Genomic DNA, 26,639 nt, shown 5'->3' on the forward strand with positions numbered 1-26,639 from the left:
ACAATACAGATCTGAATACAGCAAATCTGTGTCCGGACTATTCTAGTAACAGAAAAGGGCGGGAAAACGAGCATACTAGCTAGAACCTTTTTTGTTTCTTTTTTTTAAGTTAAACAGCAAAAATACACTTAAAACCGCAATAAAATCACTTCACTTGAGTATGTAGCTTAAAACCAGTAAATGCAGTTAACTTAAATGCAACATTAAGCAGAATAAGTAAACGGAGATACTTAGAATCAAAGTCTCTCTTTCTCCTTTCTGCTGCTCTTGTAGTCTGCAGGATGCCAAAAAGGATCTGCTGAGCTAAAACAAACACAAACCCGCTCTTTTAAGGCAGAAAGTTAAAGGGATAGAAGTGCAGCCCAAACAGCCAATACGGTACAATTTCAAAGCTGGAAACCACTCCTCTTGTGGTAGATAGTTCTGCTCAGTGCTTTCCACTCCCACTGATAAGAAGAAAGGATTCCTTCTATCACAGAAAGGTCTGGGGAACGCAGAAACTACAATACAGTCCTGAATACAGCAAATCTGTATGATTTGCATATATTACTTTTTCCTCATTCCCTACAGCATGCTATAGTCATACCTTAATAAAATGTTTTTTTTTTTCTGTGTATGTTTTGCGTCATTTTGTCAGTTGTGTGTTTTTAAACTTTTTTAAGCTTATGTTTATGTGGTGGTATCTCACATTAGGCCTGGAAATTTCATACTCATTAGATGTCCAGATTTTTGGCCAGATGTTCCTACTTTTCAAGAGCTTTTGTCTGCATTTTTGAAATATGTAGGTTCAGAGGTATGCCTCGCTAGAACTAAAGAATGTAAACTGAACATCTGTTTTTTCCACTTTTATGCCAGACAAGTAGGACAAGCTGAAACCACCGATGAAAATACAATGCAGAAAAATGACTCGGCCAGTAAATCCAAAAGCAGAATTTATTGCTGAAATGACTGTAGACAAGCAAATCTTTCTCTAGTGCCTCGGCCAATGCCTTTAACAGAGTACAATTACATCCATTCACAACCTCTGATATATTTATATATATATATATATATATATATATATATATATATATATATATATATATATTAAAACAAAACCAATAAAAATAAAATAAAACTTTACCCCCCTCTCACCCCCTAAAGAGCCCATAACTATATAGGAAGAATGCAGAGTCCCTGTAATCACAACTACGCAAGTAAAAGCTGCACTCTCTAAAGCCAAAAACACAGCATCCATGGGACTGGACAACATCCCAGGCTTCGTTTTACATGAACTTCAGAACTTACTGGCTCACCGCTTAAGCACCATGTTCAATAATAGCCTTGCATCAGGCTTTGTGCCCACTGAATGGCGCACAGCAACAGTTATTCCACTCCACAAAGGGGGAGCCACCACTGATCCTGGGAACTATCGACCTATTAGCCTGACGAGCCTGGTCTGCAAGGCCATGGAACGCATCTTCATGGAACTCATAAACAAAGACATTGGTAACCTCCAAACTCTGGTTCCCACACAGTTCAGGTTTGTGAAATTCAGATCATGCCTCCTGAACTGATCGACTTCTTTGAGGCAGTCACCAAAGCCGTGGATGAGGGTAAGGTGGCTCACACAGCCTATCTTGACCTCGCCAAGGCTTTCGACACCATCCCTCATTCTGGAATTATAGCTAAACTCACTAAACTAGGTATAAATCCCTACGTCACAAGATGGGTTGCCAACTGGTTCACTGACAGAACACACACTGAAAAAGTTGCAGACTCCGAATCTGACCTCAAAGCAGTGACAAGTGGAGTACCACAGGATTCCATCCTGGGACCTCTCCTGTTTGGTATCTACTTCTGTGAAGTACAGGCTAACACAGAAGGCCTCTGGCTAATGAAGTTCGCAGATGACTGCAAACTAGGAGCCATAGTCAAGTCCCCAAATGATGTGGACATCCACAGAAGATCCTCACTGAGACAGATGCCTGGTGTCAGAGCCATGGCCTCAAGCTCAATGCCAACAAGTGCAGTGTCATCCCCTTTGGTAAAACTCTGTACCCATGAACTTACCACATAGGCAGCAATCTACTTAACACTGAATGCGTGATGAGACCTTGGGACCCAGGTGGACAGTAGTCTCTCCTTTGATAGTCACATTGCCACAGTAGTCAGGAAGTCCTTCTATGTGGCACACCTCATCATAAAAGGGTTCTCATCCAGGAAAAAAGAGGTCATTGTTCCCCTCTACTCGACACTCATTAGACCCATTATAGAGTATAACGCCCCTTTTGGAATGTACCTCACAAGACATCTGCAGCAGCTGGAAAGGCCACAGAAGTACCTCACAAAGAGGATTACTGGCCTCAAACAAATGCCCTACACTGACCGCCTCAAAAATCTCCAGCTTTGCTCTGTAGCATATCGCCTGCACTGAGGTGATCTCTGCCTAACATAAAGCTATGTCAAACCCAGAGCTGTTGGACATGCTACACCTAAAGAAATCCTAATCCCTCCGAGCTACACTCTCTAGGGACCTAAACCTTGTCACCACAATAAACAGGACACACTGAAGGGATAGATTCCTGTCCCAGAGACTTCCTGTACTCTGGAACAAGCTACCCATCTATGTGAAGCAAGTTCTTCATTAGCACTCTTCAATAAAAATCTTGATGAGGAGATGGGAAATAGGAAATACACCCCGGGAAACACTTCTGTCTCTCTGCTTGTCAGTGGCACAGGAAAGTAACTTTCTTGGGTGGAGTAAGCCATTAAACCTTGTTGGCTTACGCAGACCCCTGGGCCGATAGCCTAGTACCTACCTATGAACAATTAGAGAAACACTTTACAAGAGCAATTTCCAATTAAGCTCTCTATTTAGGGACAGTAGGACAGCCTATCTGTTAATAAACTCTGTCAAATAGCTAGCATACTGTCAAATAGCTAGCATACTGTGTCAGTAAAAGTAAACTGGTTATATTATATGATAGTATATGTAGATTTAAGATGTTTTCTCTTACTTTGCATAGGTGAATGCCTGGGTAAATGTCCTAGGCTTAATTTAAAAACAAGTTTTCTGTTTGTGTGTGTGTATGCTTTAAAATAAGAAAACACTGTGAATGTTCACTGTGAGTTGAGAGTTCTGCAGCTGAGCGCAGCTGTATTTTTTGTTCTTATGTTTCCATGGAGACAGGCTAACTACAGCTGTGGGCAATAAATCCTGAGGCTGGGTATTGTTTGTTGATGGAAATGTACAATTAAAAGGTGCAAGGACAAACAGCTCAGTAAAAAATCAAGTTTGAAATTATTGGAAGTTGATTAAGCGATAACATCTTTCCTGGTACGTAAATACTTAAGTGCATTTACTAGAAGGTTGTATAATTTAGATAGCCCATGCACATTTTCTTATGGCTAAAAGGTAGTGTTTTCTAAAACATCCAAGCTTTTTTTCTGCATCTGAGAGGGTAATAAAGATGAGACAAGAACAGATAGCAGTTAGTCTAAGCAGGAGCATAGACTATAACATGCACCTTGGCATGGATACCTTTAAGGTTAATGCTTGCGTGGGTGCAGCTGTCAGTTTGGGAGAATTTGTGCCTATCTGGGGGGGGGGGGGGGGGCTAAACTTCACTATTTAAAAATGTACACAGTTTGGTGTCTTTGCTTTAAGTTGATAGGTTTTAGGGGTGTTCTGGGTGTGTGTGTGTTTTATGTGAGGGTTCTCATTAAAACATAAAGTCTTGTAAAATGTGACATAGGTTCAAATGGAGATAAGAAACAGTTGTGTAAAAAATCAACCTACCAACATTAGTGAGTGCATGTAACACAGAAGTTGGAAATAGACATTTTATAAAGCTGTCAGATATGTATGTATGTGAGTGATAATGTCTTATAATGGCTACACTGTACATATTACATCAATACCCTCTCAAGTATAAAAAAAATGCACGAGTATTGAATTATATTAAGAAATGCAGAGTTTAAATAGCAATGCTACAGGGGACACATTTGGAATGAAATGAGCATGTGAATTTGATAAAGAAAAGATTGCAGGATGAATATTAAGAAGAATACAAGGAACAAAGGAAAATAGGAGTACCTATGCTAATTGCTAGAGGAGCTCCAATAGTGATAGAAGAGGGGCAAAAAGATAATGATGTTAGATTTGTGGCAGTAAGGGGCTACTGCCAAGGAAGGAGGATTACACTGGCATGTATTTATAGTCCATCTAAAACAGCTGTTATGGAGCTTAAGAACATTTTGGGAGAAATAATCAACTTTCATTAGGAAATATTACTTATAGGTGGGGACTGAAACTTGATTTGCAGCAGTGAAGATGTATCTGGGAGACTACAATGGAAAATATAACAAAAGAGGGTAGCTCTCTGAAGAAATATATGAAAATATTTGCAATGGAAGATGTCAATTCAGTAGAATGAACTCTGAGAGAATGTATGTATGTTATTCCCCAAGGTACAATAACTGAGCTAAACTAGACAGAAATTATATTTCACAGGAATGTGCATTTAATTGAAAGCTTTGACACACATCCAGTAACTGTTTAAGATCATGTTCCAATAAAACTAAGATAGACATGGGGGGTAATAAAGTAAAAGTAAAACACTGGCACTTCCCCTCCTATCAATTACAAAGAAAGGCATTTAAAGAATGTAAGGGAAGATAGAAACTTCTCCTGAAGTTATAGTTTGTGACTGGGATAAAATTAAAGTGGAGTTTAAAAATAGGGTAGAGATAAAATAAAAAGAGATATGGTTAAGAAGTAAAAGGAATTATTTAGAGGGGCTGACAAAGGTTAAAGTATTGCAGAATAAGGGGAATCTCAGAAAAAAAGAGGCACAACTGCAGTGTGCTAAAGGGAAAATAAGGGAATTTTTGGATAATGTGCATGAGTTTAGAAAGATTGTTGTTAAGCAACTGTTTTTTTGATAACTCCAGAGCATAAAATCTTTTAGCATGTCTTGCGCAACAGAGGGTAGAAAGGGTTGTTGCCAAACTTAAGGAGCCTATAACAAGAAAAATGACCAGAGATCCTGTGGAGGTATTAGAGATATTTCAGAATTTTTGGGAAATTTTTTGTAAAGCAGAGAAATGTGGAAATTGAGAAAGAGTACAAATGGAAATATTTATGGAAGATCTAAGAATGCCAAAGTTAGAGGTAGCTGAAGCTCAGCAATTAACAGTTAAGATAGGAGGAGATGAGTACTGGTGACATATAATTAATCTGCAGGAAAGTCTCCAGGAAGAAGGTGGTATTCCAGTGGAAGTTTGGAAGCTAGGAGTGAAGAAAGTGATAAAGATATGGAATGTTTTGTTTAACAGTATTTTAAAAGGAGGGGAAGCTCCTACATCCTGGAAGAAAGCTGTGGTGGCTGTAATACCTAAAGACTGTAAAGAACCATCTGACCTAGCTTCTTCATATATGCCCATTTCAGTTTTAAACCAAGATTATAAAGTGTTTACTTCTATAATAGCTAAGCGATTGGCAAAGGTGTTACCAAAACCGATAAATCTGGATCAGTGTGGTTTTGTGGAGGGGCGGCAAACATTTGACAACATTAATAGAACAATGATGATCCCGAGAGAAGCAGAATGTAAGAAAGTATTGCTGTTATTGGTGGGTCTTGATGCAGAGAAAGCATTCAGCAGAGTAGGCTGTGATTTTATAAGTAGGACAGTGGAAATATTTGCATTCACTGATACAATAATAAGGTTAATTAGGAGGATTTGTGAGGGATTTTAATGGCAAGAATTAAAGTGGGAGGGTTCTTCTGTGATAAGTTGTGTCTTACCAGAGGAATTAGGCAGGTGTGTCCTCTTTCCTTTCTTTATATTTAGAACCATTGGCAAAGAAAATAAGGAACTCAAAAATGCAAGAGTATAATTGATATGGTAATCAAGAAGCATTGGTTTTCTTTGTAGACAGTATTATTTTGTACCCGATAAAACCAGAAAAGAAAGTCTCAGTGTTGTGGAACATTTTGAGACAGTTTCATGTCTTTTGAGATATAAAATTAATGAAGATAAAACAAAGGCTGTAGCTGTAAACTATGTGCCCATCCATGAATTGCGTCATCAACACCTATATTTATGGGGATGTGATAAAATTATGTATTTAGGAGTATGGATTAAAAAGGCTTCTGTATAGGCATCTTAAGGATATGTGGGAAGAGACTAAACAAAAGAAATACAAAACTTAGAAACTGGAAACTCTTGTTTATGGATATGGCTAGCAAGATGCATGCAATGAAGATGTTTTAGGCTGTTTAGTTTTATGTACAGGTCAGGCATATTTTTGTCAACCAGAGGAGAAGTGGACAATAATAAAGAAGTGAAGGAATTTATCTGGCATGGGAAGAAGAAATGGTCAAGTGGTATAAACTCATCCTTCCATTAGAACAAGTTGGTTTACGATTACCTGATTTTGAAGGGATATTTTAGAGCTACACAGTTAAGGCTCATATTCATAACATAAGCAGAAAGCTATAATTAAGTGTAGAAAGAGACGATGATGAAACAGGAGGGAAATTCAAGAAATGAGAGAGTGGGATTTTGTATGCAGATCCTTAAGAAGAACAGCAGTGGCCTTATGGAGTATTATATTCATAAAGTAGCAGACAGTATTCTAAGAACTTGAGAGAGAAGTTGCCGATAGGGATTACTTCAATTAGGAGTACAGACAATAGGCAAGAGGGGAGGCTGGAATTCACCTGAGAAAACTGGGAAAGGAGCTAAGGTGTTGAAAGTAAATAACTAGAGTGGGAAAGAGATATCAGAGTATAGGCAAAGAGAAAGGGATAGGAGATATTAAGTGAGAGACCTGCTCTAGTAAAGTTCTTTTTTCCCAAACATCTTTATTAAATTTTCACATATGACAAAGGCAGTGTTAAATTTATATAAATGAAAAACATACAAAATACCACTTTAGTTGCAAACAGTTTACATCACAGACAGCATTGAAACAACTGTAGTTGCAAACATTATACATCACTTATAAAACCATACAGTCATTGTCAGTGAAGCATTATATATAGCCCATTCAAATCCTGCCTCTTAAACCTCGTTCCTGCTCTGCATACATTGTTCCCATATTCCCATTTTTCCTATGTAGTTTGATCCTTCCCTTTTCTAAAGATCCCAATTCCAGTTGTTTTATCTCTGTCACTATAGTCACTACTTTTAGTAAAGTTGTTCTAGACTTTGATTTCCATTTTCTAGTAATTGCTTTTTTGGCAGTCAGCATAATTAGACTCAGCAAGGCTTTACTATGTCTAGGCAATTCTGATTTTGTAGCATTACTCAAAAAAATCATCTCTCCAGTCAGTCCAAACTGCTCAACCAGCATCTCTGACAGAGTGGTCGTCAGGGAATCCTTAAAGTCTGCCAGCTCATTACATTCCCAAAAAATATGCCTCCAGCTACCTCTTTCTTGCCCATCATACCTCTAACATTTGCTATCCACGTGAGGAAAAAATATTTAGAGTGTACTTGGGGTATAAGAATACCTATGTAAACACTCCCAGGCAAAGACCTTAAATCTTCTAGACTTTGTTGCATATTTGGGAGTTTGTGAATTGCTTATCCAGTCTCTCTTCCCAATCCTTTCTAATTCCTCTGATTCTTATAATTATCATGCAATATTTGAAACGGTTTATTAATTATTCCTTTTTTAATGGCAGCTTCTTTTGTAGATTCTATTAAAAACTCTGCCAGTACTGGTCTTTCATTTAGGAGCCCCCTATTTCTTTCTCTTTGCCTATACTATGATATCTGGCCTTGATAGGGAAGGCAATCTCTAACCTGCAGTCCAAATAAATTCTTGGCCTCTTCCCATTCTGTTACCTTTCCCTTTCTAGTTATTTGCTCCCAATACCCTGGTTCCTTTGCCAGTTTTCTCCAATAAATTCCAGCCCCCTCTTGCTTATTATCTGTATCCCTGACCACAGTCATACCAATGGGCAAAATCTCTTTTCTCCACTCTTGTGCTTGTTTGGTTCTTAGAATACTCCCAGCTATTTTGTGAATATAATACTCTATTATTTTGTTTGCTCTCTGAGTCTGGATTCAAAATCCCAATCTCACCTTATTTCTTGAGCTTCCTCCCTGTGTCAGCATAATTCTTTTCCACTTTGAATTATAGTTTTCTGCTTATGCTAGGTATAAGAGCCAAAACTCTGTTGCTGTAAAATATCCCCTCAAATTAGATAATCCTAGTCCACCTTGTTCTATTGGTAGAATCATTTTATCCCACTTGACCCTTGCTGTCTTCCCTTGCCAGATAAAATCCTTCAGCTCTTTTTTTTAATGCTATCCACAACTTCTCCGGTTGATAAAAGTATGCCTGACCTGAGTATAAGACTAAAAGGACTAAAAACATTTTAATGGCTTGTATCTTCGTATTCATATCATATAACGAAACTTCCAATTTCTCAATTTTTGTATTATCTTCTGTTTAGTCTCTTCCCACATATACTTACCTGCCCCCACAGAGTCATTTCTAATCCATACTCCTAAATACTTCATTTTATCATGTCCCCATAAATATGGATATTGTGAGACCAACTTGTGCATGGGTACATAATTTACTGCTGTTGCCTTTGCTCTAGTAGAGTTCTTAGTTGAATCTGGAACAGAAGCTGTTGATGAAAAAGTATAGGACTTTTAAAATATTGCAAGATGACTATAGGAATGAATCAGAAGAGGTTAAAAAAGATTAGGAAGAGAGAGTGGATAAGCAATTCACAAGGAAACAATGGGAGGACACATGTATGGCTTTTAAGTCTGCAACATAGTCTAGAAGATGTAGGAGTTTTGCTTACAAGTATTTGCATAGGTATTTTTAAACCTCAAGTAGACTCCAAAGAATTTTTTCTCAGATAGATGACTAATGTTGGAGATACAATTGGGGAAAATGAAGTCACTGGATACATATGTTTTGAGAGTGTAATGAGTTGGCAGACTATACAGATTCCCTGCAGAGTACTTTGTTAGAAATAATGGGTGAGCTAATGGATGTAACTAAGGAAATGATTCTTGGAAATGATTCTTTTAAGCTGGGAGATGAGATCAAGGGCTTGTTAACGTTTATTCTAGTGGCTGCCCAAAATGCAGTTATTAGAAAATGGAAATAAAAGTCTAAACCAGCTGTATTTGAATTATTGAATAGTGTAACAAGATATACATTTCCTGGAAGTGGGATCTTTAGAAAAGGGTAGGAGCAAGTTATATAGTAAAAAATGGAAATTATAGGAACAGTGCATGCAGAATAATGTTTAGGAGGAGTGAGATTTAAGGGAAGTCAGGGATTGAGCAGTTTATGTAATGTTGGATTGATAGTTATGCAAAAGAACAAATGTGCTATATAATGTTTGTAACTGGGAACATGCTGATACAGTTTTTTTTTATGTAAATGTATGTTTGCCTATGTCTTAAGTGATAATTCAGTAAAAGTGTTAAAAAAAATAAATAAAGTGTGTGTATGCCTAGAGATTTGCCCCCTGTTTAACCTAGACAATCGTACCTATAAAGTTATTGCTGGAAACACTTTTTTTTTCAATTTTATCTATGCTGCTGATTATCATCCCTCTTCCAGGCATTTGACTTATTTGTTCCTCAGTCACCTTGGGTAAAGGTTGGCATAGAGGAGCCATGATTTAGGCAGCCATCAAGAGCGTTTCAGTATTTTTTTCTTTGTGCCCTTCCTCCCTATGTACCTTCCCAGCAGCAGCCCATTGGTATGGAGTGCAGGGGGCATAAGTGCTGAACCACCCTCACATCTGCAAAGGCCTAATATTAGCAAGACTGCTGTCCTATCCACAGGAGGCACCATGCGACTGTTTCTCCACTCTCAACAGGGAAATTAACCTTCCAGCATGTACTCCTGAGTAAATGCTTCTACCCCACCTTGCTTGCCTATATCTTCAAGTCCTGAGCTGTTTCTCAAACTCTGCTGTCCTGGGCCATAGACTGGACTATATCCAATTCTGGTATCCTCATCCTATTACTGAATGGCTCCAAAGTCGGTCATATTCTCCTTCTTTTTGGAAACGAAGATGAGATTTCTGGTTTAACAATTTTATTTCATCATCATAGGGCTTATACTGAGAAGATACCATTTGAGATGTAAATGTTTTATTACCAGTGGAGTTTACTAGAAATAGTGAGGGGAGGGAATTTTATGCCCTTATCAATCCCATTTAGAAGCATTATTTTAAGTGAGAGCCTTATATATTTTTTTGTACTTATACTATACTTTACTAAAATCCTCTAAACATTTAATTTATACCACCCACTTAAAACTTAAGCAAAACTTCAGAAAATGAAATACAATGAGGCATTACCCAGAATACCCTTGCCCACCTAAACTGCCAAACCCAAATATTGTGAAGCCCGACTCCCACTCACCTCATTGTCAAAAAAAAAAAAAAAAAAAAAGGAAATTCAAAAACTTCACACACAGTACTGTCATCTAATCATCTCCCAGAAATCAAAAATGAAGTTTTTTGCTAAGATGAAAGTACTTAAAATGATTAAAACATAAAAAATGGAACTCTGACCACAATCACAACAGAAGGCATTATTGTCGAAATAGAACCGATTCTAACAGCATAGCTAAATTCTTAAGCTAACAAAAACCTTGTTTCTGTAGTTATTTTATTTCAGACCTTGAGCTGGATGTACTGTACCTTGTTGAAGCTGGTACTGGGCCATTTTAAGTGGAAGTGGGAGATAGCATAGTCCCAAATATTCAAGATCAGAAATCAAGACAAACTGTGAAAAGCACAGTTTGTTCCAGGTAGAATGTACATTTTGAGCAGCAAAGACATGGAGGAGAAAGACAAGAGTCCCTGAAAGTGGAGGTATAGTTGTCTGGTGTGTGTGTGTGTGTGGGGGGGGGGGGGTCCAGAGAATTGTGTAAGAGGAGGTGAAGTTTTTCTAGGTGCCACTTCTTTGACAGATATTTTAAATCTGACTGCTCCCAGATGATAAGATTCAACCAGTTGCCCAAACTCTGGACAAATTCACCAGAAATGTTTGTAGCTAGTGGTCGATTGACTTGATGACTTTAGACAAAGATAATAAGAGAGTCATATGAGGTTCTTGTATAGCAGCACTGCTTGGGAGAAGGTGCAGTACTACTATGCACAGTAACTCCAGTGAGTGTACTTTGCCAGAAAATCGAAATAGCTCAGGCAACAGCATAGGCATATGCAGCACTTTCATATAGCCAAGTATTGCACTACTTCTTTGTGCCAACAAGGGGGCTTAGTAAGTCTGTTTAAAAAAATTATATATATATATATATATATATATATATATATGTATATATGTATAGATATATCTTGGTCTCCCACTGGATGACTTCTGCAGTTCCCCAGCTCCTGCCTGCACATTCTCTTGTCTTCTAATATCAGTGGCAGTAGTGGGAGGAATGAATGCTTTGATCTCTGGGGAGATAACTTAATGAATGCAAGGTGTTAGTAAGCAGGCAAAAACAATTTTTAAAACATTTTTAAAAGAAATGTGATTGAAGCATCCATAATTTATGGGGAAGAACATGAAGAAAAAAGAAACTTGGCAGGTAAGGAATCTGGGTCTTTCGGGAGATATAAAGGCAACACACTGAAGCAGTAGGACTGAAAGGGAGAAGCAGTTAAAAATATGATTGTAAGCAACAACAGTACTGTTCAGTGTAGCATATTGTCAAACAGATAATTTCCATTCATCAATACATACAGAGGAGGAATGAGGTTTAAAAGAAGGCAAGATATGAGTGAACTATGTAATGTTTGACTGACAATGACTGGATAGATTATAAGTGATGTATAATATTTGCAACTACAGTTGTGTCATCGTGGTTTTTAATGTATAATGTTTGCAACCCAAATTATGTTGGTATGGTTTATTTTCATTTATATAAATGTAAGATTGCCTATGTCATATGTGATAATTTATTAAAGATGTTTCTTGTTTAATAAAAAGAATTGCCATTCATTTACACTTTCTTGCTATTTCATACTTCATGATTTTGGCGACTGTCATTGAAGTTCCTCTCCTCTGCAAACTGAAATTTGATATAGACATACTTGTTTTTCCTTTTTTTCTTCTTTTACAGGTATAAGGGAAGAAGACCAGAGAGCCATGCTCCCCATGTCCCCAATCAGCCATCAGAAGCAGCTGCACACTTTTATTTTGAACTGGCCAAGACTGTCCTCATAAAAGCTGGTGGGAATAGTAGCACCTCCATTTTTACTCACCCATCATCTAGTGGGGGACACCAGGGACCTCACCGTAATCTTCATCTCTGTGCCTTTGAGATTGGCTTGTATGCCCTAGGACTGCATAATTTTGTCTCTCCCAACTGGCTGTCTAGGACATACTCCTCCCATGTCTCATGGATTACAGGTAAGGGTAGTATGTTTTGTTTTTCCCCATCATTCCTTTTCCTGTATCCTTATTTATTACTCTGTTCCTGGTTTAATAAAACATTTGTTTACTTGCTTTATTTTGAAAATGCAGTCTGTTCGTTATATAGTGTGTAACAGGCTTCATTGACAAGTATGTGAGACTGTGACATATTTACAGTTAGGGGGATGTGGGGGCACTACCCCCACCTAGTTTGGTTTTATATTATATTTCACCGAAAGCTTCAAAACAATACATTTTAAACCATAGTCATGCATACTTACAACACCAACAACTAAATCTTTCCAGAAGGCAATATATACCCAAACTAAGTGGGGGGATATGCCCCCCCACACCTCCCACCCCTCAACTATATATACTTACTCCAGGATTGCAGTACAATGGGGAAAAGGGCATATACCTTTTACTTGCCTTACAGTACTCTACACAGTGCCAGTACTTCACTTCAGTGAAATGAGATTTGGTGAAATGAGTTTTCAGTAATTTGACCTTTCAGCGATTTGGTGAAGGTGAATTCAAATTCAGTGAAATGAGCTTTCAATGAAACAAAGTAGACCCATATATATATATATATATATATATATATATATGGTTCTACCTGACTTAGTCGACAGCGCAGAAGACCGACAACGGAATCCGGAGCTCCAGAAGATCGACAATGAAGAAGACCGACGCGAATCGCGAGTGCCAGAACATCGACAATGCAGAAGACCGACACGACGGATGACAACACCGACGCCGAGGATGCCGACATGGGAAAATGCTGTGTGAGTATGCGGTAGTGACGGACGTTAGGGTGCGAGTCAGGTAAGTGTGGATATTGACGGTCTGTGGGGATAGGGGTGGGTTAAGTGAGTTAGGGTTAGGGAGCGATAGGGGTGGGTTAAGTGAGTTAGGGTTAGGGAGCGGGTTAGGTAAGTGTGTGGTAGGGATAGACTTTGGGATAGGGGCGGGTTAAGTGAGTTAGGGTTAGGGAGCGGGTTAGGTAAGTGTGCGGTAGGGATAGACTTTGGGTTAGGGGCGGGTTAAGTGAGTTAGGGTTAGGAGCGGGTTAGGTACGTGCGATAGTGACGGACCTTAGGGTTAGCGTACGGTTTAGTGTGGGTTTGTAAGGATTTTGGTGTGCTTGTGTTGTGTGTGTGGTTTGTGGAATGGGGATGTGTTTTGTTTTTTATTGTTGTTATTATGGTGTGTGCATTGTATGGGGTTTCGTGTTTGTGTACCGTCGGTTATTTCGTTGTCGGGTATGTGAGGTTTCGTGTTAATGGACTGTCGATTATGTGGTGTCGGTGATGTCGTTGTCGGTGTTGTGTGGTTTCGACTATGTCAGGTAGAACCATATATATATATATATATATATATATATATATATATATATATATATATATATATATACATACTGCACTTAAGTATGTATGTATTTGTATATTTGTAATGATGAAATATCTTGCAGTGCAGGTTTAGGTAGGAAATGCATTTCTGGATGACTGGGAAAATCAAGAAATCTCTACAGTTCAAGATTTTTCAGTTATCTCATTAGCCAAACCCCATGTTTTCCATTATTTGGGTTTTCTATTTTTCCCGTGTTTAGGCTTAAATTAATGTTTTTCACTGATTTCACTATTTTGAAGTAACTGTATACTTTTTCTTCAGAGTAAGGCTTTTTGCATAGGTGTCTCACGAGTGTTTTTTAACCACAGATGTCCTGCCATTTCACTGTTGCAGTATTCATTACACTTGGGATCTCCTGCCAAGTTGGCCCGATGTCCGGCCAGTATACCAAAGCCTTTAGGTTGCTTTAAGGTATGCTGTACATCACGAGTATGCTCCTCATGGTACTCTAGGGCATAAAGGTGATGTCAGGATGTATCATCCTCAGAACTTCTTTGCTGCCATTCTGAATGCCATCTCTTGATTGTCAGTCTGAACATCCATTCCATTGCTGGTTCACCAAGCCATTGCAGATAAGTGCCCCATTGGGGATTTGCTGTCTTATCTTTTTTTTACTTTCTGGTTGCCTGTGGGGTTTCATGTCATCCAAGAAGGGTAAATGCCAGTGTGGGTGACAGATTCCCCATAAAGACCATCATGTCCTGTTCAGTCTGTCAGGCCTTTGTTCCCAAGACCCTTCTTAGTAGGCTTTCTTCTTTGGCACTTTATCTTGAGAATCAATATCTTAAAAGCTTCTTGCTAAAGACACACTGGAGAGAACTTACCACTCAGAGGGACTGCTATCAGTGAAGAAGGAGGCCAAGAAATCTAGGCAGGAATCTTCTTCTGTACAGCCTCCATTGGATGTCTCTCCCGAGGCTAGTGGAAGCCCTGAGGTTTGCCCAGCTTCATTGTTGAATCTGCCTCCTCCTCTTCCTGGAGACCAGCAGGGATACAATCTTAGGCATGTCTGAGGAGGTATTGCAGATGTCCATTTCAGATGTTCAGGGAGAACCACTGATGATTATCTTTGAGGGGCCTAGGGGCGTTCCTTAAATTTTAGTCAAAGAAGGAGTTCCTACTACAATCATTGAATGCTGTCCGGGGTCTGAGCCTTCTAAATTTTATAAGGTGGATGTCCCATTAAAGAAAAAGCAGAAAAGTAAGCATATTGCTCTGGCTGTTAAGTATCCACAGAGTGAATAGTAGTGCTTCACTCAGAGGTTATTTAGTGGTTTGATGGCTTTAAAATCTCCTCAGGGAGTTTCTGTTCCAGCCCCCACCTTGGTCTTCTACCTCCCCCTTAAGAGACCCAGAGAACAGGATTCCTCTGAGGAGGAGGCGGATTCAGATGAGGAGTCCTTTGATTACTCCTCCCAGATTCCTTATCCTTTGAATTATGAATTGGAGGAAGAGTAATCTACCAGTCCTGATACTCCTGAAGAGATTTCTTTAGGGACACAGTCTCCAGGATGATGGAATTCTTTAAATGGGACTGTACTGAAGTTTCTGAGATACAAAAAGGTATTATGGGCTACTGCAGGTGGATTCTCTAAGACTTTCTGCTCTCACTCCTGTTTTGGCTGCTTTGTTGGATGCTTTTTCTAATGCTTCTCAGCCTTTTGCCCCCAAGAAACCAGATGGGTTCTATAGGGTGCCAGAGGACTGTAAATTTTTGTACAAGTGTCGTCCTGTTAACCCCTCGGCTATGTTTGTAGATTCTGAGAAGCCATCCCAGTTGCTTCCTTCTCCTAAGTTACTGCCTTCTGATAAAGATAGCAGAACCATGGGAAGATTAGGCAAGAAGGTTTATACCTCTGCTATTTTGTTTTTTAGGATTGTTAATTATCAGACCCATATGTCTAGGTACTTGCTGGCTCTCCTTTCTCAGGCCTATCAGGTGATTTCTGACCTTCTTGACTCTGAAGGTAATACTTCTGCCCTTTCCCTGTTAGGGACTTCCTCCCAGGTGACTCTTCATTCTATCACGTGTAGTTATGATGCAGCAGGTGCTTCCTCTAGGGCTGCTGCTTTTGGGTTTGTGATGATGAAGGATTTTCGGCTTCGGCTTCAACCTTTGCCAGATGATATTAAGGCTAAGTTGATGGATGCTCCTGTAGATAATAAATGCTTGCTTGGAAAACTGCTTTGTTTAAGCCCCTTCAGGATAAGGGCAAGGCTTTACAGGAACTTAAACATGTGTTTGTTTCTTCTGTGCCTAAGTTTCCAAAAAATTACCTCCAATAAGCCAGCATTTATTCGTAGGCAATCTCAACCTCCTTCTAAAGGTAAAAAGGGTGGCAAGTGGTTCCTCCTTGTGAAGGTTACTCAGACTTCTATGCCCCAGAACTGTCCTTTTCCTTCTAAACCAGGTGCTGTCTGACTCTCCTATTCTTCCCAGCCACTTTCCTGTTTGCCTATCTCTCTCTCTCTGTCTCTCCCTGTTTGGTTAAAGATTACTCAAGATTCCTGGGTTCTGTCCATTATCCGCCAGGGGTATTTCATGGTCTGGAAATCTCTTCCCCTTTTGATGGGAATTCTTCAGCCCCCTCAGGAACAGCTGTCCTTTTCAGGGGTGCTTCAAGATCTTTTGACTTGGTACTATTCAAGTGGTGCCTGTGGCCCAAAGGGGGAGGGGGGGGGGGTTTGTCCAAGTTTCCAAGATGTTTCTAGTGCCCAGAAAAGAGGGTACTTGGAGACCAATTCTAGACTTCTCTCATCTAAATATTTTTCTGAAGGTGCCCTCCTTTCGAATTTTGTCCAGTCAGTCTTTAATTCCCTCTTTTGCTTCTTCAAGCTTATATAGTGTGTCTGGATGTCAAGGATGCTTATCTTCATAACCCTGTTCATCAACTTTTCAGTTTTTACATTTCTCTGTGGCTTCCTTATATTTTCAGTTTTATGCTTTGGCCTTTGGCCTTCCTACTGCCCCAAAGGTATTCCCCAATTGCCTCGCTCCTGTGATTGCTTTTTGCAGGCTTCAGGGGATCCAAGTCTTTCCTTACTTGGACAACATCCTGTTTCAGGCATCCTCTCCAGAGATCTTATGGCAAAATCTTAATTTTGCCTTTTCCGTTCTCCAAAGCCTGTGGTTCACAATAAACTTCAAAAAGTTTTTCTGACTCCTTCTCAGAACCATGTTTTTCTTGGTTGCAGGATCCAGACTGTGTCTATGCTGGCATCCCTGCCTCCTCCCAAGGCCTTAAGTCTCATTTCATTTTTTCAAACTCTTCTTCCTCTGGCCTCAGTAACCACCAGGGAATTTGAGAACTCTGAGGTTCATGGCCTCCACCATTCCTGTGCTCCCTCTGGCCAAACTCCACATGAGAAAGTTTCAGTGGTTTCTGAAGTCATTTTGGCTTCAGTATGCTAATCCACTTGAATTTGTAGTTCCCCTTCAACCTTGTCTCAAGAAGGAGCTTCAGTGGTGGATTCAGCAGTTGTCCCTAAATTCAAGGCTCCCTTTTCACCCCCCTTTTCCCTCTCAGGAGCTGTTGACAGACGCTTCAGAAGTGGGGTGGCTTGCAGCATTTGGCTCCCTAAAGGTGCAGGGTATTTGGTCACCTCATCAACAGAAAGAGCACATTAGTGTCAAAGAGGTGAGAGCTCTTCTGCTGGCTCTTCCGGCTTTTCATCCACTCTTCTCCTCAGAATCTCTCAAGGGATTTACAGACAATACCATAGTGATGTGGTATGTAAACAAATGGGGGGGGGGCAAGATCTTATCATCTTTGTCAGTTGGCACTCCTAATGTGGGAACTAGCTATCCAGTATCAAGTGACCCTTCAGGCAGTTTTCATTCCCTTAGGTCAAAATATTGTGGCAGACACTCTAAGCAGGTCCATAACTCAATTCCATGAATGGATGCTTCACAGGGATGTGTTTCTGGACATTGCCTACCAGTGGGGTACTCCTCATATAGATCTTTTTGTCTCCCCTCAGAACAGGCATCCTACTCTATTTTGTGCCAGAGTCCCAGGTCCTGTGGTTTGGAAGGTGGACACCTTATCTTTTTCTTGGAAGGGGATGTTTCTTTGCACTTTCCTTCCCCTGCCCCTCATTTCAAAAGTCCTGTTCAAAATTCAACAGGATGCTCCCAAACTCTTGTTGGTGATTCACTTTTGGCTGAGGCAGCATTGGGTTCCTCTTCTACATTTAGCCAAGGGCAGTCACCACAAGTTACTTCACAGAGCAGACCTACTTGCACAAGACAAGGGATCTCTCATCCATCCACTCTTCAACTCACACTGTGGGTGATAGGATTTTGATTCCAAATAGACACCTTTTTTCTAACTTCAACTGACACTGTGAATGATAAGATTTTGATTCCACATAGACACATTTTTTCTGAGGGTGTGATTAGGGTCCTGTAGGAGGGCAGGAAACCCAATACTAGGAAATCCTACTTATCCAAATGGAAAAAGGTTTCCTGTTTGGTGTCTTTCTTGTAACCTGGTTCCACTTTCTGTGGATGTGCCTTTGGTTTTGTCTTATCTGTGTGTATTGCTCATTGCTGGGTTGGCTTAATGTCCTTCTGTTCATATGCTGCTGTATCCATAACATGAGGGAGTCTGCATCTGGTTGACTCGTACATCTGGTCATTATAGAAAAGATAAATGCTACTGTGAAGGTATGTGCGACAGTCCACATCACTCAGTGTACGTCGGCCATAAACGGACGGGTATAAAGCAGACGTCAGCACATACCTATCTCAGAACTTTTCTGCCACCTGCTTGACTGCCAGCTCCAGTTGTTGCTTGCTTGGAAAGTGACTTTGTGCCTGTCCATGTTCAGATAAGTACCCCTCAAGGGTTTTTCTTTCTTTTTTGCTACTGTGTTGTGGGTTAATGTCAGGAAGAAAGGGCAAGTGTTGGTTGGAAGGCAGATTCCACATAAAAACTCACATGAGCTATGCTTATTCTGTCTAGCCCAAGACCATAATCACATCTCTTGCGAAATCTGCCAGACCTTTGTATCTAAAACACTTAGAAGCTGTGTGGCTGCTTTAAATTTTTGCCTAGAGAATCAAAGGCTGAAACAATTAGCTAAAGATATAGACTCGAAGTCGGGATCCTCGGAGGAAGTGGCCATGAAAAAAGCCAAGAAGACTAGGCCTGATCCTACGACTGCACCCTGTATTCCAACCGTATCTATTGATGCTGGTGAAGGCCTGGAGTCCAAGTTGGAACCTGCAGACCTTCTACTGATGGGTTCCCAGGAGGAAGCCATTAAGGTGGCCACCAGCATGTCCATGAGGGAGTCGCAAGTGTCCGAGTCAGGCGCCGGGGGAGCCAAGGCTGATCATTTCCAAGGGCCTGCGTGGGGTTGCCCAAATAGTAGTTCGGGAAGCCATTATTTTGGACGTCGTTGAATGTCGACCGATGTCCAGTCCTCCCTTCCCTACATTACATCTCAGAGACTTCTGTATCTGATGCTCCCAAGAAGAAAAAGCAGAAAACCAAACATTCTGCCACTGCTCATCTAACCATGCTGTCAGACCAAACCACTGACTGGCAGGTCTTTACTCAAGGCCTACTTAATGCCTTCTTAGCCTTATGCCAGGCCTCTGCACCTGCCCAGGCCCCTTAATTTTCCACTCCAAAGAGTAAACTGTTGTCTGATATTTCCTCTGAAGGAGAGGATTCCTCAGGGGACGAATCCCTCACTTACACCTCTCAAATTGCCTCTCCTCTGGGGTATGCGTCCCAATAGGAGTCAAATGGAACTGATTCCCCTGGGGAAGACATTACATGTGGGGAAACAATAGTACAAATGAAGGACTTTTTTAAATGGGACTGCAGTCAGGTTACTGAGACTCAAAAGAGGTATTATGACCTCTTACAAATGGAGTCCTCTAACCCGTCTGCAGTTCCTCTGGTGTATCCTGAATTCCTGGATGCCTTCCTGGCTGCTTCCAAAGCCCCAGATTCATAACCCCCTGCACCACGGTGCCCAGATAGATTTTATAAAGTTCCTGAAGATGCCAAATTCATGTTCAAGGCCCCTTCTGCAGATCCATCAACTATTTCTGTGGCTGCAGGCAAAACATCTAAGCTTCTTCCCTCCACTTCTTTACTTCCCTCAGATAAGGAAAGTAGAGTAATGGAAAAGTTGGGCAAAAAATTCTATACCTCTGCCACTCTAGTTGTGAGAGCTATAAACTATTAAACTTATGTGGCCAGATGCTCTTTGGCCCTTCTCACTGACACCATTAAACAATTGGGTGACCTACTTCATTCTCCTAATAAAGCTAAGATTTCCAGCCTGTTAAATTCCTGCAGTCAGGTCAGTAGACATAAAGTGCAGATGTTCTTTGTGTTTCACTGTTGCAGTCATTACATTTGGTTATCTGCCTGCAGGTAGCCTTCAGCCGGCCTGAATACCAGAGTCTTGGATTCCTGCATCGGATGCTGTTTCTTCTTCCATGACGTCAGGTCATCAGGGGTGTAAAACATGCAGCCGATGCCATTACATCAGTCTTTCTTGCCCTGCGGTGCCCAAAGCAGAAGCAGTTTGCAAGTGCCGGTCGGCCAACTCCTGAAATTTTTGTTTTCGAGTTTCAGAACCGAAGTCTTCAAAAAAAGCTAAGTACCTTGTTGAGGATCCTTTTTCTTGCTCTTAAATCGATGTCAGTAAAAGTTAGCAATTGTCTTACCTGTGGAAAGCAAATACCTCATAAAGATTTTAATTCGTACTGCATTTCTTGTTTAGGCCCAGACCACGACGTCCCTCGCTGTCAGTTTTGTACTTTATTCAACCCCCAAACTATTCGTTGTCTGTCTATTTTTGCAGCAAATTATTTTGGTACTCGGTTTAACTATCCAGAAATGGTTTCAGTAAGGCATCCGACTACCGATATTCTGAAAAAACGTAAAGATAAAGACAGAGACAGACCCCCTAGGTCCAAACTGCCGACCACGCTTCCGTTAAGCTAGTCACCAGTTTGCTGGTACTCAGTGAGGCGCTTTCGCAGCCCCTGATACCCGCTACTTCAGATTCGCAGGTTTCTGCTGAGACCCATTCTGAGTCAGGTATGCCGCGAGATGCTTCTTCGACTATGGAACCTGCGGATGTCTCTACAATGGATGGGTCTGGAGCTGCTTTGCAGGCACTGGCTTCTGAGGGTATATTCAGGCCTACAGACTTGCATTTCAAACCGACGCCATCTTCTTCTTCAAGGCCTAAAACTCGACCCACACCTAAAAAAACTGACGTCCAAACCGCATGGTCAGGCCCATATGCCTAAAAAACAAATGCTTAGAAAGGCTGACGACCTTATTACTTTACTTAGGGGAAGCCAGCCTTCCCTCTCTGAGACCTAGAACTGATTTTCCTTCTGATTCTTCTGACCAATATTCTTAAATTTCTGTTTCTTCTGATTTCCAGGATTTGCCCTTATCTACTTATGAGGATTCTGATGCAGAGGATTCCATTCCTCTGCTTCCCCTCCATAAGATTTTTTCTTTTGGTGAAATCTTGCACACTCTTAAGGAGCATTTATGCTGGGGAAAGCCAGGATTACTCTGACTCCAAAAAAGAGGCTTAGGGAATTCTTACTCCTCCCTCAACACAAGCCTTTAGCTATCCCTCCTGTCCTGGACATTGTAAATGATGCCTTCTTGGAATCTAGCCTGGCCCCAGACACTTTACCTCCAGCTCCCAGTAAACCTGACAAGTATTACTGAGTACCCGACTCTCACAAGTTCTGCTACTTTGGCCATTAGGGCCTTAAACTGTCCGTTTCATATGTTAAAGTATCAGCAGCATATTATGGGACTACTTAAACAGAAAATGATGTTGATTCCTGACTGTGCTGAACATAAAGAATTACAGAATTTAATGCATTCTGCTGAACAAGTTGGTAAACCTACTTTGCAATGTGGTTTTGACTTTTTAGAAGCATCTTGCAGGGCTGCTGTCACTGAGACTGTACTTATAAGGCATGCTTGGCTTAATGAGCAAAACTTGCCAGATCATGTTAAAGCTAAATTACTGAATGCTCCCTTAAACCAAGACCACCCGTTTGGCAACAAAGTAGAAGTCCTTAAAAAATGAAGGAAAAAGCTAAATCTATGCAAACTGTTAAAGATTTCCTGCAAGTACAGCCTCCCAGATTTAGTAGGTGTTGGCCTTCTAAGAATTGGTCCTTTCCTGTCTCTTCCAGGCCTTCTCAGTCCAAACCTAGCAGCAGCAAACCACCTAGGCTACAGTCTCGAAGTACACACAGGCCTAAGCAGTGGGGGGCTCCCACTTCCAAAGCTGAAGGTAGTAAGACACCCCCCCTATGGAAAAATGTCACAATGAATTAACCTTAACCCTTCCAAGCCCTGCTCAACTGCCTGCTCCCTTAGGGGGAAAGATCGCCCTGCATGCAAAAAACTGGGGACTAATTTCCCAGGACAAATGGGTTTTAAATATAGTTTTCCAAAGATACAGATTCCACTTCCACACCTTGCCAACCCCAAACGGTTGGCCAGACCTACCCCCAAATTAGTGGGAGGAGGCTCAACAGCAGGTTCTCTCTCTCTCTTTTAAGTTTCAGGGCTATTCAACCTGTCTCAGCAGAAGAAAGGGGACAAGATTTTTACTCAAGACTTTTCCTGGTACCCAGAAAAGACAGCTTCTGGTGTCCTATCTGGACCTCTCTATTCTAAACACCTTTTTGGTAATCTCAAAATTCAAAATGCTAACACTTCAACAGCTGCTTCCTATGCTGGGCAAAGATGCCTGGTTGGCAACCTTAGACTTAAAGGAAGCTTACCTGCACATTCCAATAAGGAAATCTTGCAGGAAATACCTATGCTTCAGAGCAGGCTCCATGCACTATCAGTTCTCTGCACTTCCCTTTGGCTTATCTACTGCGCCCAGGGTATTCGCAAAGTGTCTAGCTCCAGCCATTGCATTTTGCAGGCAGAGAAATATTCAAATATACCCATACCTGGATGATTGTCTGATTCGGGCAGAAAGCCAGGACATGCTATTAAAACATCTGGCATTCGTAAAGAAACTTCTAACCTCGCTGGGGTACCCCATAAACAAAAATAAATCTTATCTTTTACCCTGCCAACAAATTGTATTCCTGAGAGCAAGCATGAACACAACATCCCAGATGGCTTACCTCACGCCAGAGAAACAAGTTTATTTCACAGCCACAAAGACCCAGCTATCTGCAAGTAAAATCCTGCAAGCCCTGGGGTTCATGGCCTCTTGCATTCTACTAATTCCATATGCAAGACTACATATGAGGAAACTACAGTGGTATCTAAAAAGCCTATGGTGTCAACATTCTCAGCACCTGGAATCAATGATTCTATCATTCCTTGTATAAGGACAGAGTTCCTTTGGTAGTCAGAGGCCTGCCACCTAAACAAGGGGTTCCCATTCAATCTACCCCCTGCCACCCAAACCCTGACTTCAGATGCATCAGACTATGCACGGGGGGGGGGGGGGGGGGCTCACTTGGCAGGGTGGTGTATTCAGAGCAAATGGAACCAGAGTCAGATGCACCTGCATATCAACCAAAAAGAAATGTTAGCTGTACACAATTCCCTGACAACCTTCTAAGACCATATCCTTCCAGGACAATTATTGGTAAAGACAGACAACACCACAGTTATGTGGTACATAAACAAGCAGGGGGGAACACACTCGTACACTCTCTGCAGACTATCCATGGCTCTGTGGAACACAGCCTTGAGCTACCAAGTGCACCTACAAGCTCAATTCCTGCCAGGCAAGCTAAATTCACTGGCAGACATCCTAAGCAGAAATCTCATGGATCCACACGAATGGAAACTGGAACCAAAAATATTCAACCTCTTGAAGAACAAATGGGGGACTCCAGAGATAGACCTGTTTGCCTCCCCTCAGAACTACCAATTGGACAAATTCTGCACAAGGACTCCCCACAGTCAAGTTTGGAAAGTGGATGGCCCTGTCCTTTACCTGGGAAAGCCTCTCAGTTTATGCCTTTCCCCCTCTGCCTCTTCTCTCGAAGGTTCTGCTAAAGATCAAACAGGACAAACCAAGGACAATACTGATTGCACCAGAATTTCCTCGCCAGCACTGGTGCCCCCTCTTGCACAATATGATACTGCTGGATCCATGGCACCTACCTCAGACACCTTCCCTGCTGTCCCAGCAAGTGGGCCGGATTCTGCACCCTCAGCTTCAAACCCTGAACCTTGCAGCCTGGCTAATTCCTTGAGCTCTCCAATATCATCCCTTAGTAAGCAGGTGCTAGATGTCATTCTGGAAGCAAGGAGACCTAGTACTAGAAAATCCTATGCTGAAAAGTGGAAAAGATACTGTTCCTGGAGCCCGACTCAGGGGATGGACACTACGGTGCCCAGCTTACCTCATATTCTTCAGTACTTAACAGAAATGCTCCACAAGGGCCTATCCTTCTCGTCAATTAAAATCCATGCCTCTGCCATTTCAGCTCATTATAATACTGAATCACCCCTCTTCTCGCACCCCCTGTTAAAGCAATTCCTCAGAGGGGCTAAAAATTTAAGACCACCCAGGCGAGCCCCTACTCCAGCCTGGGATCTTAACTTTGTATTGGAAAAGCTCACTCTCCCTCCATCTGAACCAGCTGCAACTGCAGAGTTGAAATTCCTTTCTTGGAAAACAGCTTTCCTTTAAGCCATCACTTCAACAGTAAGAGTGTCTGAATTACAGGCCCTTATGGCAGTGGAGCCCTTCATTATCTTCCATCAGACAGGGTTTCCCTCAGGACCAAACCTTCCTTTATGCCCAAGGTGTGGTGTCTAGTGTGGCCCTAAATCAGTCCATTCATTTGCCTGCCTTTTTCCCGAATCCACAAAACAAAGGAGAAAGAATACTGCACTCTTTGGATGTGCACAGACAACTTAGATTTTATTTGGACAGGACTAAGTCTCAGAAAATCTGAAAAGCTGCTAGCTGGCTTTGCTGCAGGGGCAGAGGGGAAGGCCATTTCAAAGCAAACAATTTCTAAGTGGATAGCCCATTGCATTCTTTTCTGCTGTAAGCACCATGGAAAACCTGCCCCACAGGGGATTAGATCACAGTCCACCAGGGCTGCATCTACCTCGACAGCCTTTCTCAGAGGAGTCACTACCAGGGACATCCTAGAAGCTGCTACCTGGAGCTCTGTACATACCTTCACCAGGAATTACCACATGCCTATTTTTTCTAAATCCAGAGCTGGCTTTGTCACTGCAGTTTTGCAGGGCTTAATAGCTGGCCCTAATGCTCTCTAACTTCCTCCTCCCCTCCTTAGCTTTGGGAATCGACCCAAATGTAATGACTGCAACAGTGAAACACGAAGAATATAGTACAGTTGTGTACACTTGCCATAAATGTAGATGTTTGAGTGTATTTACTGTTGCAGTCCTGGTTACCCTCCCTCCAGCCCCCTGACTTCTCTTGGCTCTACCTTTCCTTTTTGTTTGGTGTATTTGAGCTTTCTGGTGTATTTGCTTTTTGTTGGAGGTGTAACATAACATATAATTGCTTCCCATTATGGGGGCACCTGACATCTGGGGCAAGAAAAACTGATGTAATGGTGTCAGCTGCATATTTTATACCCCTGACGTCATGGAAGAAGAGACAGCATCCGTCACAGGAATCCAAGACTCTGGTATTCAGGTCGGCTGAGGGCTACCTGCAGGTAGATAACCCAAATGTAATGACTGAAACAGTGAATACACTCGAACATCTACATTTATGGTAAGTGTACACAACTGTACTTTGTGATGCAGTGGAGGCTTCAGCAAGAGCTGTTGTCTCAGGAGCGATCATCAGGAGATGCTCCTGGCTCAGGCTACAGCTTTTGCCAGATGACATTAAATCAGTTAATGGATGCACCCTTGGATAGCAAGGCTTTATTTGGTTCAGTGGCTGCTGAACTGTTTAAGGCCCTTCAGGCGAAGGGCAAAGAACTTCAGGACCTTAGGCACATTTTTGTGTCCCCGGTTCCAAGCTTTCAGAGGAACTGTCCAGCTAGAACATCCTTTGTGAGAAGGCCTTCCAGACATATGTCCTCCAAAGGGAGAAAAGATTCTAGTAAGCAGACCCCTTCTGGGTTTTCTCCCTCTACTCCAACTTAGAGACAGCCCTTTCATGCCAAACCTGGTAGTGTTTGGCCACTAGGCTGTAAAGCCCAGCTACCCCTCTCCCCTGCGTCTCTCCCTATCCTTTCCTACTTGGAAACAAATTGCCCAGGATTCTTTGGTCCTCTCAATCATAAAACAATGTTACTTCATGGTGTGGGATTGCAGACCAACCTTCAAAGTTATTCCTCAACTCCCTTGAGACTAAATGGCATTCTTTCCTCTAGTCCTGCAGGCCCTCCTCTCACAAGGTACAATTCAAGAGGTACCCCTACATTTAAGATGAAATGGATTCTACTCCAGGATGTTCCTTGTTCCCAGGAAAGAAGGTCCTTGGAGACTGATCCCTGGATCTCTCCCACCTGAATACATTTCTCAAGGTTCCCTCCTTCCAGATGCTGACCCTCCCTACTCTCCTTCCTCTGATTCTTCCTTAGGCCTTCATGGTGTCTTTAGACTTAAAGGATGCCTAACTACACATTCCTATCCATTCACCTTTCAGGAAATTCCTTTGTTTCTCAGTGGGTTCTGTGCATTTTTCAGTTCTGTGCTTTGCCATTTGGTCTCTCTATGGCCCCAAGAGTGTTCACAAAGTGTCTGGCCCCAGTCATTGCCTTCGCCAGAACGCAGAACATCCAACTCTTTCCCTATCTGGAGGATATCCTCATTCAGGGATCGTCCCCTCAC

At 41.6% G+C, this 26,639-nt stretch overlaps 1 protein-coding gene across 4 annotated transcripts in view; it reads left to right on the forward strand.

The window, feature by feature from the left end:
* The window catches only part of ZSWIM8 (zinc finger SWIM-type containing 8), a 2,719,879-nt gene that overhangs the window by 2,263,326 nt on the left and 429,914 nt on the right, over positions 1–26,639 (forward strand). For all 4 annotated transcript variants that reach the window (XM_044056095.1, XM_044056097.1, XM_044056096.1 and 1 more), the window contains exon 19: positions 12,113–12,402. In XM_044056095.1, the coding sequence (XP_043912030.1) occupies positions 12,113–12,402 (290 nt within the window). The remainder of the gene's footprint in view (positions 1–12,112; positions 12,403–26,639) is intronic.

Source organism: Protopterus annectens, chromosome 14.part0 (genome assembly GCF_019279795.1).
Source record: "Protopterus annectens isolate FY-2018-M chromosome 14.part0, PAN1.0, whole genome shotgun sequence".
Taxonomy (NCBI): domain Eukaryota; kingdom Metazoa; phylum Chordata; order Ceratodontiformes; family Protopteridae; genus Protopterus; species Protopterus annectens.